Source organism: Macaca fascicularis, chromosome 8, assembly GCF_037993035.2.
Source record: "Macaca fascicularis isolate 582-1 chromosome 8, T2T-MFA8v1.1".
NCBI lineage: Eukaryota > Metazoa > Chordata > Mammalia > Primates > Cercopithecidae > Macaca > Macaca fascicularis.
This window is the reverse complement of record NC_088382.1, coordinates 107,784,238-107,802,842: the sequence shown is the minus strand read 5'-3', so window position 1 is coordinate 107,802,842 and position 18,605 is coordinate 107,784,238. Positions and strand designations below refer to the sequence as shown.

Here is an 18,605-nt window from a genome sequence, read left to right as displayed (position 1 = left end):
CCAGGTGATTCAAATTTTGTTATTGTTGTTGCTTATCTTCATTTTCTAATTGTTTTATGATGAATATGGATGACTGATATGACCAATGTTACTAGAGCACAAATACCAAAAAGAATCCATTGTTTCTTACAGAACTTAAGTGCATAGCTGGTCTATAAGTGTTCAGCTCACAACTCTTACCTTTTTTTGTTTGTTTGTTTTTTGAGGTAGAGTTCCACTCTCGTTGCCTCTCAAGTAGCTGGGATGGCAGGCATGCGCCACCATGCCCGGATGATTTTGTATTTTTGGTAGAGATGGGGTTTCACCATGTTGGTCAGGATGCTTCAAGAACCCTAAAAGCATTGCTCCCTCAACAAGAGGACAAGGGCCACTTTGTGCTTATTTGGTAGCTACGCAGCTCTAGTACAGCATGGCAGGCACTTGGAAGGATCAAGATCAACATGCTAATCAATTCAGCTGCCAGAAAGTAAGCCATTCCCCTATCAGTCTTTTTCATAAGGAACATGGATTCTTTACTGCCTCTGCAGATTCTGTTAGTTTTTCAAAGTATCTTCTGTGAAACTAGTTTTCTCTGGACAATAGGTATGCAAAAACCAAAAAAGGTACGTGTGTGGGGTCTGAAAGACAGATTTCTTTCCTAAAGAGCTTTGCAGAGCTTTGACTATACAATTATTCATTGTGAATCGCAATAGGAGGATACCATATATAGCTTTTCCCAAATTTATTTAGCCATAGAACACTTTTCTCCAGGAACAGCTGCAGGGACTAGTACTCCCAGGAATACATTTTGGGAAATACTAGTCTATCTTTCTGGTGCACAGCTCTTTGACCTACCACCCACAAGGCAGAGTGGCTGCAAACGTGCCCTGTCCTCTATAATGAGGGCAGGGCTGCACAGAATGAGGTTAGGTGACCACGCAGCACACTCAGACTTCTGTCATCGAGTGAGCTCAGCCACAAATGAGGTGACTGAGAGCCCAGAAAACAAATAAGGAATGGTCCAATAAATATTCACAACTGAACATCAGGTGACATTTTCATTTATTCTGTTTACAGGCGCCACGTAGTTACACTGGTTTTTCTCGGTCTCATCTGGGTTGGATCCAAAGACATTCAGAGGCATGGTGAGAGGCAAAGCATCAGACATCTCATTGGTGGCAGGTACTTTCTGACTACTGTACCACCTGCCGTATCCTTCCCCACCTCATCATCCCCAAAGCTATTTACTGCCAAACGCTACAGTAAAAACCCAATGCATTTACATAAAATAATGCCTAACTGCACATTTACAATTTTTAGAAAAAAATCCCGCTTATGCTCTTCTAGAAATTTATGGCAGGAAAGTTAAGGACCAAGGCTATGAGTGAGCCGTATGTGGCAACTAAAAGTAGATGAGCACTGAGTTTCTCCATTCGTAGAAAAAAAGTCACACTGAGCCCACTCTTCCCGTGGGGCAGGATAACACCTTTCTTTTATACCCTGTTGAGAATCTCAGGTGGACAATGTGACTGCATGAATGCCGAAAGGCAGCTTGCCGGCTTAGTTATCACCTTGCAGAGGTAGCTATGCACTACACAGCCACACTGCCCAAAGCGCGCTCCTAAGAACACTGGTCCTACAAAGTGCTCCTTGTAAGAGAACTTTAGGAATCAAAGTATTTAGAAAATACTATACACTATCATTCCCTTCCTGGAGATCAACAATGTACAGTATCACATGGAAGTTTCCAGAAGTCCTTTCATAAAGAAATGCTTAACTTTAACCCAGAGTTTCCATATCAACCTGACCTTGGAATCTCTTATTTTTGGTGGTGACACATTTCATAGAACACAATCTGAGAAATGCTCCTCTATGGCTTTGAGAAATTCTTTGCAGAAACAAAACAATAATAATTTTTTTACTTAAAAAAATTAAGTAACTAGTAGGATCATGTGTTGGTCAACAACAAAGAGATCAAAGAGTCAGGAAGTCCACGTCATAGACCCCCCCTTTCTAATTCCAGCCTAGCACTGTCGCCATAAACTTTGCCTGCCTGAAAACAGGTAGCAATCAGTTGTCCATGATTTCTCCCTTTGAGTTGTTCAGCATGGTAATCACAGTACAGAATTGAATGTGGCCCATCAGGGGCCCATATTTCATGTCCAGAGGCCAAGCGTCTTGTCTTGTCTTCTGTTGTAACAGTGAAATCATTAAACATCTATTGTTGCTTATCACATGACTACAAGGTTTTTCAAATAGACCTGACAAGCCCTTTGTTCCTAACAAAAAAGGGGGATGATAACTTGTAGAGCTTCTAATTATTTTCAGCCACAACTACACAGACCAAGAGATCATAATACAAAGCTTTTGGCCCAATAATTTAAAAGTATTACAGCAAGGACAGGGAAAGATGGAAATCAATGACATTACTGGAATGATGTAAACATTTTATCATCTGCATAATACATAATTTTTTATTCTTGTTTCCAAGGAGTTTCACATGATGTTTTGAAGCAGAAGCAGACTCTCCACATGTGAAACTTGGCAGACAATAATAACGTATTATCTATGCCCTGCTGGGATATAAGCGCACGTTCACACCTCAATAGCAATCCTCGCAAATCGATATTGCAGAGAGGCGGGAGGCCTCAGTAGCACTAAGCCCCTCTGCACCGCCGGCTGGCTGGACAGCATATCCAGCAAGCCTGTCAAGCTAACAAACCCCAGGGCTTCTCCACAGCCAACAGCCATGGAAAAATCTCCCTGAGTCACAAAGCCTAGGAGAGTTCTGGAGCAGTGCATCGTCACACGCGGCAGAGGGCCTGACCACAGCCCCAGAGTCAGAGCTTCCTGCCCAGCCACGGGCTCTTCCCACACTGGGCCATCAGAAGAGGCGCGTCCCGCCTTCTGCCTCTTCTCCCTTTTCTTCTTCTCTTTCTGTTCCAGGATCTTGCTTCTGAATGGGTCACTGTGTTTGGATTCCTGGGGCCCACAGTAATGCCAGTCCTCACGGAGCTGGAGGAAGTCCTCCTTGGCTGGGACGCAGATCATGGTGTGAGGCTCGGGGCTGCCCTTGCTGAGCAGGGACAGGCTGACCCACACCAGGGCCCTGGGGAAGTGGCCCAAGATGGACAGGCAGGCCTCTCTGGTCAATCCTTGCTGGCCTCTGCCAGGAGCTCGCCGGGCTCCCCGAGTGTCCTCAGAACTGGGCCCACACCAGGCTGACAGCTGCTTCAGTAATTTTCTACTCCTACATGAAGTTGGAGACATACGTTTGAGGATATTTTGTTCCAGAAAAAAAACATACAATCAGAAGATTAGACACTGCTAGAATTAATTTGATTCTTTTATACTATATAAGAATCAAAACTACAATTTTTAAAAAATTAGAAATACACTGTAGTACATTTTAGTACTGATATTTTTCCTTTTATGTGTTTGCCATTCTGAAACTCAGGGACTAAAGGTTTAAGAAGTTGAAGGCAGGCAAAACAAGACAGTGAAATAGAATCTAGGATTGTAATCACAGTGAGGGTGAAAATAAAGAGGCACTAAGATTTTAATGAGTAAAGGAACTGTAAGGGACAATAGTTACATGTAAAATAAGAAAGAATGATAGGAAATTAAGAGGCTACTATATGGAAAAGTAAGCACAAGACTAGAGGGATAAGCACTTTTTAAAAATCATAGCACAGGCCAGGTGTAGTGGCTCACACCTGTAATCCTAGCAGTTTTGGGAGGCGGTGGTGGGCGGATCATATGAGGTAAGGAGTTTGAGACCAGCCTGACCAACATGGTGAAAATTAGCCAAGCGTGGTGGCATGCACCTGTAGTCCCAACTACTTGGGAGGCTGAGGCAGGAGAATCGCTTGAATCCAGGAGGTAGAGGTTGCAGTGAGCCAAGATCACACCACTGCACTCCTGCCTGGGCAATAGAGCAAGACTCCATCTCCAAAAAAAAAAAAATCAGAGCAAAGCACAGAATGCAGGGTTGTTGATTAGCAGAACCTGACCCGCAGCAATATTGAGAGGAGAACATAGTGTATCTGGTAGCCTCTCTGGCTAGGACCATATTACATCTAACTGGTTGCTACTCTATTATGAATCCATATAATACAAAAGGAACTAGAAAAAATCTAATTTGGTGATTTAAAGCAAAGAATCCTTGCTCAAACTGCATAAAATATGTCAGAAAAAAAACTGCCTTGGTTTAGATCTATTGATGACAATATTGTAAATCATTTCATCAATTAGCATCATGCCTTACATCAAATATTATTAAGCTGTTTCCCTGAGCCCTCTATGAAATATGAAAGACTGGCTTTCCCTTTCAGAAAGTCTATAAATTCCCTTGGATTTTGCATAAACAAACAGTGATGATGCTTATATCTTGTAGCCTCTTCAGTATTAAAATAAATAATCCAAAATGTACCCAGAAGTCACCGACACTTACCTGAGAACACAGAGTTGACTCCCTGTGGCAGCAACATGGTTTTCACTGGCGTCCTGGTCTGTGATGCTCTCAGGCCCTGGCGATTCTTGACACCCTGCATCCATTACCTCTTCTGCCTCCCTGGGGTGCTCTATGGCTGTGCCCACTTCATCAGATGGCTGATGAGGTTTTTTAGGCATGGGAGCACAAGGCGCCTCAGATCTTCTTAGCTCACTCTCCTTACCATTTGGAGATGAAGCTACAGAAGGTTCTTCATGGGCCTGGCCTCTTGACTCCCAGTCATGAGTTAACTGCTCCCAGGGACAGCAGAAAGGTGCCAGAGTGCCAAGCTTAACGTAGTTGGGCCGTTTTGCGGGAGGGCGTCTAAAGAAAAACACAGAGGAGAACCAATGTTGAACAATTTAGGACTGCAAAACTGAAATAATTATAACCATTATAATGCATCTCTATTTTAACACACACACACACACACACACACACACAAGCTTTCCAAGAAACATATGATAAAGAATAATAGGCTGGGCTCAGTGGCTCATGCCTGTAATCCCAGCACTTTAGAAGGCCAAGGTCAGGAGTTCGAGACCAGCCTGGCCAACATGGTGAAAGCTCTACTAAAAATACAAAAATTAGCCAGGCATGGTGGAGGGTGCCTATAATCCCAGCTACTTGGGAGGCTGAGGCAGACGAATCACTTAAACCCAGGAGGCAGAGGCTGCAGTGAGCCAAGATCGCGCCACTGCACTCCAGCCTGGGCAACAAAGTAAGATTCCATCTCAAAATATAATAGTAATAGGCCAGGCGCGGTGGCTCATACTTGTAATCCCAGCACTTTGGGAGGCCCAGGCGGGTGGATCACCGGAGGTCAGGAGTTCGAGACCAGCCTGGCCAACATGGTGAAACCCCGTCTCTACTAAAAATAAAAAAAAATTAGCCAGGTGTGGTGGCACGTGCCTGTAATCCCAGCTACTAGGGAGGCTGAGGCAGAAGAATCACTTGAACCCGGGAGGCAGAGGTTGCAGTAAGCTGAGATCATGCCACTGCACTCCATCCTGGGTGACAAGAGCAAAACTCCATCTCCAAAAATAAATAAATAAAATAATAATAACAACCAACTCTATTGGCCAAGCTTTTTTGTTTTCTCTGGTTTTCAATAAACAATGTAGCCCCATGTGGCCACTGAACCACACCAGGGGGTTCATTCTTGAAAGCTACAAGGAACTGGTGCCCCTGGAGTTGCACCACGATTTTCCTATACACTAAGCTCAAGGTTACATGAAGTTACTGTTTTACTCTTGACCTCCAGTGACCCAGCTATCCTCCACAAAAACAATAAATATCATTATCAGTTTTTTACATAGCCTTCCAGAGACATTTTATGTACATACAAGCAGATATGTACATATTTCTTCCTTTTTATTTATTTTTATACAAATAGCAGCATACTAGATACAGTACTTTTTGCTTAACTTCACTTTTCTCACTTAACAAAATATCTTGATTACTTTATGCCAGTACTGAAAGCTCCCTCATTCTTTCTTTTTAAAAGGCTGTGTATCTTGTCTCTTATTCTACTGAATGAATATGCCCTTATTGATTTAGACAGTCCTCTATGAAAGGACATTTTGATTGTCTTCAAGCTTTTGTTCCTCCAAACAAGGCTGCAATGAATGATCTTGACGGTTACTCTGCCTTCCCCTGTGCCACCATGGCTCTTGTTGTCACTCCCAGTGGCTTCAGCATCTGCCTAAATCATCCTTCCAATACCCCACCAGTCACCTTCCCACCCTCACTTCGCATCTTTTACTTCACCCCACCTCAAGCACCCACTCGCTGCTCATACCTTAGGTGTGGTCACTGCCAACACCTGCTCCAGCTTCAAACCGCGACGTCAGTATCCCACTCTCAGAGCCATGCCTCCTGTTTTCCACCCACTTACCCTCCCACAACAATGCCCCAACCATCCATTTACACCAGCACCTCCCGGCGGCTCGCAGCAGCTGCCTCCGTCTTCATCAGCCTAGACTCCATGGTTCACACCACCGTCCCTCCCCTACAAATGCCCCCACTCCCTCCACTGGAAAGTCCACCTGGGCGCAGCTGACTCTCCAATGACCCCATGCCAGCCCGAGTGGCAGAGCACAGCTGAGGAAGAACTCAAAATGGTCCTGAATGGTCTTCCTTTATAAACACAAATCTCAAATAGGCGCTCTCTACATCTTACAGATCCCATGTTTCTCCTCTCAATTCCACCGTCCACTCTCCCAGAAACTGCTTACAATTCCTCTCTCCTCAAATCTCCAACAGCCTCTCTCCCCCGTCTTACTGCTGGCTGATAGCTGTGCCTCTTTTTTCATGAAGACAGTCACAATCAGGAGTGTGCTACTTAATCCCCCCACCGCAGAATCTAACCTAGCTAAATAAATCCATGTTCAGATTTCAGTGGCAGTCTAACAGTCTTATATTAATTTTTCTGAGGAAGAAGAACTAGCCAACTTAAGAATTACAGAAAGAAAGTGGTTTGGAAAATAGGATTAAGAGTCAGGGCTGTGCGCGGTGGCTCATGCCTGTAATCCCAGCACTTTGGGAGGCCGAGACAGGCGGATCACAAGGTCAACAGATCAAGACCATCCTGGTGGTGAAACCCTATCTCTACTAAAAATACAAAAATTAGCTGGGCCTGGTGGCAGGCACCTGTAATCCCAGCTACTCGGGAGGCTGAAGCAGGAGAATCGCTTGAACCTGGGAGGCGGAGGTTGCAATGAGCCAAGATCATGCCACTGCACTCCAGCCTGGCGACAGAGCGAGACTCCACCTCAAAAAAAAAAAAAAAAAAAAAAGAGTCAGAACTGTTTGTAAATCTATTTGGAAGATAGCCAAAGAAATAAAAGCAGATTAAATGGCATCAGTGGCAGTCTAACAGTCTTATATTCAGAAGAACTCAATCCCAACAGATACTGCCTCCTCTACTTGTGCCCTGAATCCCACCCCTTCTTCCTTGTCCAAGGACTTAGCTCTTACATTTTAGCCTCCCTCCCATCTCCTGGGTACCCCCAACCAGCCTAGAAACTTGTGCCTCCATCAAGAACATAAGTTACATGGCCAGGTATAATGGCACATTCCTGTAATCCCAGCATTTTGGGAGGCTGGGGTGGGAGGATTGCTTGAGGCCAGGAGTTCAAGACCAGCTTGGGCAACAAAGCGAGACCCTGTCTACAAAAAATTTAAAAATTAGCCAGGAGTGGTGGTGCACACCTACAGTCCCAGCTACTCAGGAGGCTGAGATGGGAGGATTGCTTGAGCCCAGGAGTTGGAGGCTGCAGTAAGCTATGATCACACCACTGCACTCCAGCCTGGGTGACAGAGCGAGACCCTGTCTCAAGAAATAAAAGAAGAATATAAGCTCCATGAAGGCAGAGACAGACTTGTCTGCCTTGCCCCGCTGTCACCCCAGCACCTAGAATGGTGTTTGACACACAGTAGGTGCTAAAAAAATGTATGTTAAATGAAGGAATAAATGAGACAAATATATAAAGATGCACACAGGAAGATGTTCACAGAAACACACAGCAAAACATCAGAAATAACCTCAAGAGCCACTGATAAATTACAGGACATCCACACTGCAATTGCATGCGGCCATTCAAAGTGACATTTTGAGCAAGGCTGGCAGGCTGACTCACAGGCCAAATGTGGCCTGCTGTCTGTTTTTGTACCACCCATGAGCTAAGAATGGTTTCTACAATTTTAAATGGCTGAAAAAGCAAAAGAGTAATATTTCATGACACATGAAAATTATATGAAATTCAAATCTGATGTCCATATATAAAGCATGATTGGAACACAGCCGTGCTCGTTCTCTTACATGTCATCTGCAGCTGCTTGGAAGCTACAGTGGCAGAGTTGAGTAGTTGCCATGGAGACCAAAGGCTCCACAAAGCCAAAAATATTTAGCATCTGGCCCTCTACCAAAAAAGTTTGTCAATACTTGGTTTAGAGTCATATTTTTTGATATGGTGAAACTATATATACCATATTGTTAAACGAAAAAGGCAGGTTTCAAAATAATGTATGTAATACCATTCTTTAAAAAAATATGTGTATCTATGGAAAATTTGCATGCATAAAAAGCTCTGAAGAGTAAGAAATAAGTATTATTGTCAACTATTATTTAACAAACACATAGAAGCCTCTCAACTACGTTCTATGGGAGACACAAAGATGTATAACATGTGATTGCTGCCCTCAAAGAGCTGGTAACCTAGCAATCCAGGAATATATCACTAGTCACTCATTCATCCACCACTCCGCAAATAGTTTGAAACCCAGGCACAGGCCAGGCAGGGTAGCTCACGCCTGTAACCCTAGCATTTTGGGAGGCCAAAGCAAGTGGATCACTTGAGCCCAGGAGTTCACGAACACCCTGGGCAACATCACAAAACCTCATCTCTACAAAAAATACAAAACTTAGCCAGGTGTGGTGGCAGGTACCTGTAGTCCTAGCTACTCAGGAGGCTGAGGTGGGAGTATCACCTGGGTCCGGGAGGTGGAGGCTGTGGTCAGCCATGATCATGCCACTGTACTCCAGCCTGGGTGACAGAGTGAGATCCTGTCCCCCCCAACTCCACCCCCCCAAAAAAAAGCTAGGCAGACTGCCTGTCTCTACAGTTATGGTTGCAGCAATGAACAAGAAAACACAATTCTGTCCTCATGAAGCTCACCATCAAGGAACTACAATATTCAACCAGTCATTCATCAGACAACAAATAAAGGTTATTAAGACCTACTGTGCACCAGGCACTGGCTATAGACACTGCAAATGCCACAATAAAGAGATACGGCTTCTGTGCTTCTGGGAGCCTACAATTTAGGGGGCAACAAATTCCAAATGTTAGAATATACTTTGTAATATAAAGGAAATCATGACCCTCATTGGCCACACTTCCAGTGAAAAAATAAAAGTCTAAATGGATAGGTACTAAGATATAAAAACAGTGCTTGGCCAGGTACAGTGGCTCATACCTATAATCTTGGCACTTTGGGAGGCCGAGGCCGGTGCATCCATGGAAAACTGGTATTGAGACCAGCCTGGGCAACATGGTGAAACCCCATCTCTACAGAAAATACAGAAGTTAGCCAGGCACACTGGCACATGCCTTTACTCTCAGCTACACAGGTGAGGTGAAAGAATCGCTTGAGCCCAGGAGGCGGAGGTTTCAGTGAGCCAAGATCATACCACTGAACTCCAGCCTGGGCAACAGAGCAAGACCACCATCTCAAAAACCAAACAAACAAACAGTACTTATCTCTCTGGATGGCAGGTCTATACCAATTTATCTTTTTATATATTTTCATAGTTTAATTAAAATTTTATAACTATATATTACTTCTATAATACGTTTCAAAAACACAATTTCCATTTTGGAGGGAGAGAGGGGTTGGTAGTAGAAATCTATTAACAAGTGTCTAAGACTCATGTCCAAGTTTAAGTGTACATTATTATTGATAGAAATAAATAACAAACAAAAGGGTTTATAACCAAAATGGGCCTATAAAAGCCAAACAGACATAAGACAATCTCCTCACTTAAGTAATATCTTCTTAATTATTTCTCAGTAATGCTGAACTCACTGAAAAGTCTATGAAAACTCCATGTTAGATAATAAGAATTACCAAAGCCATCCTAATGCTTGGGATACCAATATAAGCAGGCACTTCTCTTCTCCTTAATACATTATCAAACTAGAGAAGCCAGTCTCTTACCTTTTGTACTTTTCAAGAAGATTCTTAGCTTGCTCTTCTGCAAACAGCATCCCGGCAGGGCAGTCTGGAAAATCGCCTGGGACATTAGGCGACCTCTTATACTGAGAATGCACTGCAGACTCTTTCAACCCTCCGACTCTCGCACCTCGATAGATCTAAAAGAAATGTCAAAAAGATACTGTCAGTCTACCAACTTAAAGTCAATTGCTTAATGTTTATATGGGGGAAAATGAGAAACAACCTAAATGCCCCTCAAAAGGAGAATGGATAGAAATACACACAATGGATTACCATGCAATAGTAAAAATGAATGAAATTGAGCTTCGTCATGCTTCATTAATAAATATGGAAAAGAATCTCAATGCCAAGTGAATACAGCAAGTTGCAAAATCATATATACAGTGAGGTATATACTTTAAAAACGTGTCAAGTCTAAATAGTTATTTTATTGTGGGATACAAACATACTTCAATAAAGCTATAAAAATATGCATGGTAGCAGCAAACATCGAAATCAGAGGAGTGATTATTTTAAAAGGAGGGAGGGAAATGAAACTGGAGAGAGGTACACAGGGTGCACTGATGCATCTGTAGTGTTTTATTTCTTTAAGCCAGATGCTGGGTAAATGGCACACAGGCATTCACTACATCAGCATCTATTCTTTTTTGTATGCTTGAAAGCATCTCATAGTAAAAAATTAAGTAGGATTATTTTTAAATATTCCTACTCCTGAATGATTAACTGGATGTCCTTGCACTAGGCATGCTAAAAATTAATTACCGGCATGAATCTAAAAGTCTCGCATGCCTTTTACACTCTCTAGGATCAAAGTAATATTTATTCATTTATTTTCATTTTTGAGGCAGAGTCTCGCTCTGTCACCCTGGCTGGAGTGCAGTGGTGTGATCTCAGCTCACTGCAACTCCGCCTCCCAGGTTCAAGGGATTCTTATGCCTCAGTCTCCCAAGGAGCCATCATACCCAGCTAATTTTTGTATTTTTAGTAGAGACGGGGTTTCACCATGTTGGCCAGGCTGGCCTCAAACTCCTGACCTCAAGTGATCTGCCCACCTCGGCCTCCCAAAGTGCTGGGATTATTACAGGCATGAACCACCACACCCAGCCTTGAAAGTAATATTTAAAATAACCAGGAAAAAAAAGACACATTCGATTCTAATAAAATTTTTAGCTGCAGTTGATAAATAGGGGTATAGGGTTATAGTTAACATTTTTTTAAAAAAGTATTCTATCTGTCTGTAAAAGTTAAGTCCTTTGCTTTTAAACTATAACAAATTTCTTCAAATCAAATAGCTAGACATTTTTGTTGCCACTACTATTCAAAAATCAGGTCACTTTAAAAACCTTGACAATTAACGATATGTCAGCACAGGTCTTATAATGAGAACCTGGCTCCAGGAACTATATGTATGAAGTATCTTATATCCGGGACTATAGCTCTAAGGGCAGAAATATACCACTCAATTCCTCCTAAGTTGTACATAAAGTCTGGAACATTTTGAGTACTTAGCATTTATTAGGAATCTATTTTAAATATTGCAACTGTTAGAATCAAAAAGTCACTTACAAATGGAATCCAGAAAGCCATGCCCCAGCCCTTTGGGAGTAGGACATCCCAGCCACTTCCCCAGCCTAGTCGGTCTTCACCAGTCACTTTTCCTGGCTGCTGAATCAAAATTATAGGTATCTTGGATTCATGGGGACCTAAAATAAGCTGTGACCCAGGCACCAGCAATTCACTCCTCATCCGGTTTAAATCCTAAAGTGGAAGAAAATAATTCAAGACCAACAGCCCTAGTCTTCTGGGAGATCCTCCTGGGTCTCCCTATAAGCAGCTTTAGAAAGTTAAATGCTCTTTTAAAAAAGTAAGAGAAAAACATTCTCAATAAATAAATGTGAGCCATTTTAAGTATAAGGTATTCCTCCTACAGATATTTTCCTCTATACAAGTATTTAGGTAGAAATGCCAAATTGTCTTATATCATTCATTATCAGCATTCATTCTGTTGATCTCTTATATCAGGATTAATCTTGTATGTTGATATTCTGTCCTTACATTGATTTTGATTAAGATTTGGTGTCATGAAGTAAAAAAGGTATAAACAATTAAGTGACACCTTCTCAAGGATGTGCAACTAGAGAAATGCACTGGCTCTTGAGAAAATTGCCCACCAGGTCTTAAAGAATCAAAATAGAAGATGGTTAAAATTATTGTTAAGGGGAATGTAGGGGGTGGATAACATCATTTCAGACTTTTCTTGGAGCTGTAAAAAGAGATTAACAGGTAGGTAAGATGGCTATCACTCAGTTTAGAAAAAACTATGCAAGAGACTGCCTCCAGGCCATAGTCTAACTGCTACCTCATGAACGCTCTTCAAGCCAGGTCCAATCTTCTTTTTCACTTTCGGAGTTTCCGCTACCATCTATGTGTTAGTAATTCCAAACTATCTCTCTTTAGCCCTGACTTTTCCTTCTGGGATCGAAACCTGCCTCCTGGACCTCTGCTCTTGGGAAGTCCCACAGCCCCTCAAGCTCAAGATTAAACTCATCACCCTTCCACTGTATTTGCTCTCTTCCTGTATCCCCCACCTAGCTGAATGACACCACAATTCACACACTCCATTTATTCAGCCATTCAAATATTTACTGAGCACTTCTATGTCCCACACACTTTTCTAGAACCTGGAAATACATCAGTGAGCAAGTAAGACATGGCTCTGGCTCTCTTTTAGCTGAAATCCTAAATCCAAGCTAGAATATCAGGACCTAATCGACACGCCTCCTCCTTTCTCACCTCCCATCTTCCAACCAACCACCAAGCCTCGTCAATTTCACCTTCCAGGAATATGCGTTAAACCTCACCCTCTCCACTCCAGCCACATCGCCACAATTCAGGCCCCCATCATGTCATACTTGAATATTTCAAAGGTCTTTTTAAGGCCATCCAACCCACAGTCTCCCTCCAGCTCCCTCACCTCCCATCTCCAACCCCCCACTGCTGCCAGTGTGAAATCTCATCATGTCATGGCCAACCTTAAAACCTTTAAGGGTGTCCCACATCTCCAAATCCTTAAAAGGCTTCAAGGTCTTTCATGCTCTAGCCCCATTTGTGTCTTCAGCTTCATTTCTCACCCCGTTTCTGATTCCTAGCTCCTGATCCACTTGGAGAGTCTTCCTGGTTTCTGCCTGGGCTCCTGCACGTGCTTTTCTCACTTCCTGCAATCTTATCTTCACTGAAACCTTGACTCTGCCTCCAAGAAGTCTGGAGACTTCTGGCTCCCATCTGAGAGTCAGTTCAAATGCCTGCTCTTCCATCCAGGAGGCCAGCCTCATTATTCTCATCTGAGCTCAGTACCCCTTCTAGAGATTTCCTGAGTACCCTGTACTTTCTTTGACCACATCTAAGTCATCTATCCCAGCATCTCACACAATGTCTGGCCCTGGAAGTTCCCCAATCATAGTAAAATTAAAGACAGAGAACATTTAAGGGAAAACAATAAAAGAAAAACGTATTTAAACCATGAGATCATCATTTCAAGAAAAAGTCTTTGTATTAACATTTTCTAGAGATTATTCTTACTTTATCTCTAAGAACAGAAAAAAATCACAGTATGTATCTTTATTCTTAGATTCTTATCCTTGGATAACAGATAAGATCCTTATTCTTATATCCCTATCCTTAATCTTAGATTATCTCTAAGAACAGAAGAAAATCACAGTACATATCATGAGTCAGGGATCAACAACTTGTTTGAAAACAAAAGAAAGTCTATGGAATTCTATGAAGTATGAAATAACTTTTTATGGTCTCTAGAATGATATATTTAACCTGTCATTCATGACTTTACCAATAATCCTTACACTAATTAGTTACCTGATCCGAGATTTTATTCTCTGTGACACTCTTACAGATATCTTGGTTCCAGATAAAGCTATGCGTACATTCCACAGGCACACCCTCCAGAAGCAGCTGTCTAACTTTCTCATTATCTAAGAGGGAAAAGAAATAGCCTTCAAACCACATCCTTCAGATCAATGAAGTCAAACTCCAAACGTTGGCAGTAGGCCTTTTGTTACAAAACAATATTTCATAGGCATTTACTTAGTTTAGAAGAATTTACTTGACAAGAAATTAAGTTATTCTTATAGTCAGTTTTACAGTCTATGACATAGCAAAGGCTCCTATGCAGTTTTCTTTGGTATTGATTTTTCATGTATAAGATGCAAATATCACAATATTAAATTGCCTCCAAAAAACTGCCTAATTCCACATGCAAGATAATCAAATTCTAGTAGCCACTGCAAAGGCAAACACTATGGCACATTAAGCCAGGCATGGTGGTGCACACCTGTAATTCCAGCCACTTGGGAGGCTAAGGGGGGAGGGTCACTTAAGACCAGGAGTTTAAGTCCAGCTGGGCCACATAGCAAGACCCCATCTCTAAATAATAATATGCCATATTATAAATACATGTCATATTTCAGCTACTGGCTTCAGGGCTTTGTGTATCATTCCTCATCCAATGGTGGTAAGCCAACAGATATCATCATCTTCTCTTCTGCCCCATTATTTTAAGTCTCTGATAACCTATTTATATTGAACTACTTATTCCTTTCTGTAAAATGTATTTTTGCATCCATTTTTTTTTTTCTTTGAGACAGAGTCTCACTCTGTCGCCCAGCCTGGAGTGCAGTGGCACAGTCTTAGTTCACTGCAACCTCCCCCTCCCAGGTTCACATGATTCTCCTGCCTCAGCCTCCCAAGTAGCTGGGATTACAGGCACGTGTCACCATTGCCAGCTAATTTTGCTATTTTTAGTAGAGACAGGATTTCGCCATGTTGGCCAGGCTGGTCTCGAACTCCTGACCTCAAGTGATCCACCTGCCTCGGCCTCCCAAAGTGCTGGGATTACAGGTGTGAGCCACCGTGCCCAGCTTCATCCCTTTAAAATAAGCATATTTTCAGTGATACATAGTATTTTATCCCTTTAAATAAGCTGTACCATTCTAGCAAGTACTCAAGCAGAAAGAGGAAGAAACTTTATCAGTGACAAGCTTCTATATTGATAGAAGGAACTTCCTACATGCAGTCATTTAATCCCCAGGGAAAAGTATCTCCCAAATCTTATTTTGTTGAACTGATGAATTTTCATTAGAAAAAAAAAAAGACAATTTTTGAGTTTGGGTTATGGTTCTAAACTGTCCACAAAGAAACATCACTCAAAGGCACATACCTGCCTGCATGGGTCTGATGGCTAGTAAAAAATAAGTTGGGAGCAATTGGGCCATAGTGTGACAGATTTTAAGGGAGAACAAAGTTAGAAAAAAATTAAGTTGATGAAAAGATCTGAGATTAAAAACTGTTTAAAAGCCACAACAGGCCAGGCACAATGGCTCATGTCTATAATCCCAGCACTTTGAGAGGCCAAGGCGGGCAGATTGCTTCAGCTCAGGAGTTCAAGACCAGCCTGGGCAACATGGCAAAACCCTGTCTCTACAAGAATTAGCTGGGTGTGGTGGTGTGTGCCTGCAGTCCAAGCTACTTGAGAGGCTGAGGTAGGAGGATGGCTTGAGCCCAGGAGGCAGAAGTTGCAGTGAGCTGAGATCGTGCCACTCCACTCCAGCCTGGGTGACAGAGCCAGACCCTGTCTCAAAAAAAATAAAGCAAAATAAAAAATTTTTTAAAGCCACAGCAGCTTCAGTACACTGCTCTTCCTCACAGAGATAACCACCATCAGATCCTCAAGCCACAGTGCTATGTGCTGCAGGTTCACATGGCCTATCTAGGAGCAGTCAAGCGCCACTTCCAACAGCCTGGGTACCCAGAGTGCTTTCCTGTGGAGCACTGCCACGCATTTGGGGTCATGATTGGGATTTTAGTCAGACTAAGCTGCAAACAAGAGATAGTTGATACTTATGGTATAAAGACCCAGGAAAGTACTACCTCATCTTCAAATATTCTAAAAGATAATAATAGATAGGTCTGGCAAAAGTGGCTTATGCCTGTAATCCTAGCACTTTGGTACGCTGAGTTGGGAGGATCACTTGATCCTACAAGTTCAAGACCAGCCTGGGCAATTTAGTGAGACCCTGTCTCTACAAAAAGTTTAAAATTAGCCAGGCATAGTGGTACGTGCCTATAATCCCAGCTACATGGGGGGCTGAGGTGGGATGATCGCTTGAGTCTGGGAGGTCAAGGCTGCAGTGAGCCATGATTGCACCACTGCACTTAGGTCTGGGTGACAGAGTGAGACTCTGTCTCAAAAATAAATAAAATAATAATAATGATAATAATAATAACAGATAAAACAAAGTAGACAGTATGTCCAGACAAGGGAATATTATTGAGCTAAAAAGAAATGCGCTATTGAGCCATGCGAAACACAGAGGAATTTTTTGTTTTTTTAAGATGGAGTCTTGCTCTGTTGCCCAGACTGGAGCGCAGTGGCACAATCTCAGCTCACTGCAGCCTCTGCCTCCCAAGTTCAAGCTATTCTCCTGCCTTGGCCTCCTGAGTAGCTGGGATTACAGGCACCCATCACTATGCCAATTTTTTTTTTTTTTTTTTGGAAAGACAGGGTTTCACCATGTTAGCCAAGCTGGTCTTGAACTCCTGACCACAGGTGATCTGCCCGCCTCAGCCTCCCAAAGTGCTGGGATTACAGGCATGAGGCACCATGCCTGGCCTACATAGAGGAAATTTAAGTGCATATTACTAAGTGAAAGAAGCCAATCTGAAAAGGCTATGTATTGTATGATTCCATTTATATAATATTCTAAAAAACACAAAACTATGGAGGTAGTAAAAAGATCAGTGGTTACCAGAAGTTAGGGGTAAAGAAAGGATGAATAGGCAGAGCACACAGGATTTGGAGGGCAGTGAATCTATTCTGTATGATGCTATTATGGTGAGTATGTCATTACACCTTTGTCAAAATCGATAGAGTATATATACCACCAGGAGTGAACCCTAATACAAACTGAGGACTTTAGGTGATAATGATGTGTTAATATCGGTTCATGGACTGTAACAAACGTACCACTCTAGTAAGGACATGGACTGTGTGGTGGCAGTGCATAGAGGGGGATGGAAGTTCATGGGATCTTAGTACTTTATGCTCAATTTTGCTGTGAACCTAAAGCTGCATTAAAAAATAAAGTCTATTTACAACAAAGTGGAGTATGTCTGAAGCCTAAGGGGAAGGCCCTTTTAGGTCAATAGTCTTTACTGGGAAGAGAAAAACAATACCCCCAGCTGAGACTCACATCAGTACCCTAGAATCAGTACCCACATCAGTGTGCCTAGAATGACTGCCACTTGTGAATGTAATTCTGAGTCCTTCCCCCAGACTCATATAAAGCATGTTTTCTTTCACAGACAAAAGTTCTTGAATTGATTATATTAACTCCAGAATGTGACTTACAGGCGCTGGCTTTCTTCTTTCTTAAACGTGTTTAAAGATCACCAAATGTTACATTAAACTTTCTTTTAATGAGTTTTACTCAGAGAAGCAAAGGTAACCAGTAAAAGGCTTTCTCATTTGGAAATCAAATAAAAACAAAGTTATAGCCTTCAGATTAAACTATTTTAAATAAAATATGCAAAACAGTTCAAAGGGCCCAGGGGAAGCGGAGAAATGACTGCTAACTGGGCACTGCTCAAGTCCACTGCAGGTCAGTGCTCTCAAAGTGCTTGCAAGAGCTCTAAAATATAAAGGACGACCTGCAGCCTATCACGCCAAAGGCAGCTGTTCTCCTTCCATGTTTTGGGTAGTACGGGAAAGTCCAAAGAGTGTTCAAAGGGAAAGATGATAAGCCCACGAGCACGATGTAAATTCAGTATTTCCTAAAGGAAATTGATCTCTCACAGGTAAGAACTAATTAAAATAATCCATCAAAGCAAAATGGCAAATACTAAAGATCGCAAATAAAATAACAGCTAGTACGGCAGAAATTATATTTTTAAATCTCACCTAGAAAACCAGTTACTTATATAGTGAAATGTTGTGTTAATAAAGTTGAAAAGATTTGCAGAAACACATTATTAAGATTTAATTCAAATTCTAGAACCAGCTGATCAAGCAAACTTTTCCAAAGCATCTAAGAATATTCATTATCACTTCAGGTTCTTCATGTACCCTCCCTTTTAAAAGCTCTCTAGCTGGGAATGGTGGCTCACACCTGTAATCCCAGCACTTTGGGAGGCCAAGGCAGAAGGATTGCTTGACTTCAGGAGTCAAATTAAATCACGTTTTTCAAGATAGACTTTTAATTTTCCTTGAGCTGATTCATATTAAAACAAAAGCCTTAGAGAGGATTTAATAATCACCTCATTCCAAAAAAGGATTTGAGGTAGCAAGAGAAACTAAGTAGAGTTTATAGCTTTAAGGTGATTA

At 42.1% G+C, this 18,605-nt stretch overlaps 1 protein-coding gene across 3 annotated transcripts in view; it reads right to left on the bottom strand.

The window, feature by feature from the left end:
• Positions 1 to 1,024: 1,024 nt before the first annotated feature.
• POP1 (POP1 homolog, ribonuclease P/MRP subunit) overlaps positions 1,025 to 18,605 on the bottom strand; it is a 43,027-nt gene continuing 25,446 nt past the window's right edge. For 2 of the 3 annotated variants that reach the window (XM_015455060.3, XM_005563773.4), the window contains exons 12-16: positions 14,084 to 14,199; positions 11,777 to 11,968; positions 10,193 to 10,347; positions 4,433 to 4,795; positions 1,025 to 3,229 (exon numbers count right to left, since the gene is read on the bottom strand). In XM_015455060.3, the coding sequence (XP_015310546.3) occupies positions 2,575 to 3,229; positions 4,433 to 4,795; positions 10,193 to 10,347; positions 11,777 to 11,968; positions 14,084 to 14,199 (1,481 nt within the window). In that variant the 3' untranslated portion in view covers positions 1,025 to 2,574. Of the gene's footprint in view, positions 3,230 to 4,432; positions 4,796 to 10,192; positions 10,348 to 11,776; positions 11,969 to 14,083; positions 14,200 to 18,605 lie in introns of those variants that run through there. The other variant, XR_012416556.1, reaches the window with a different exon arrangement.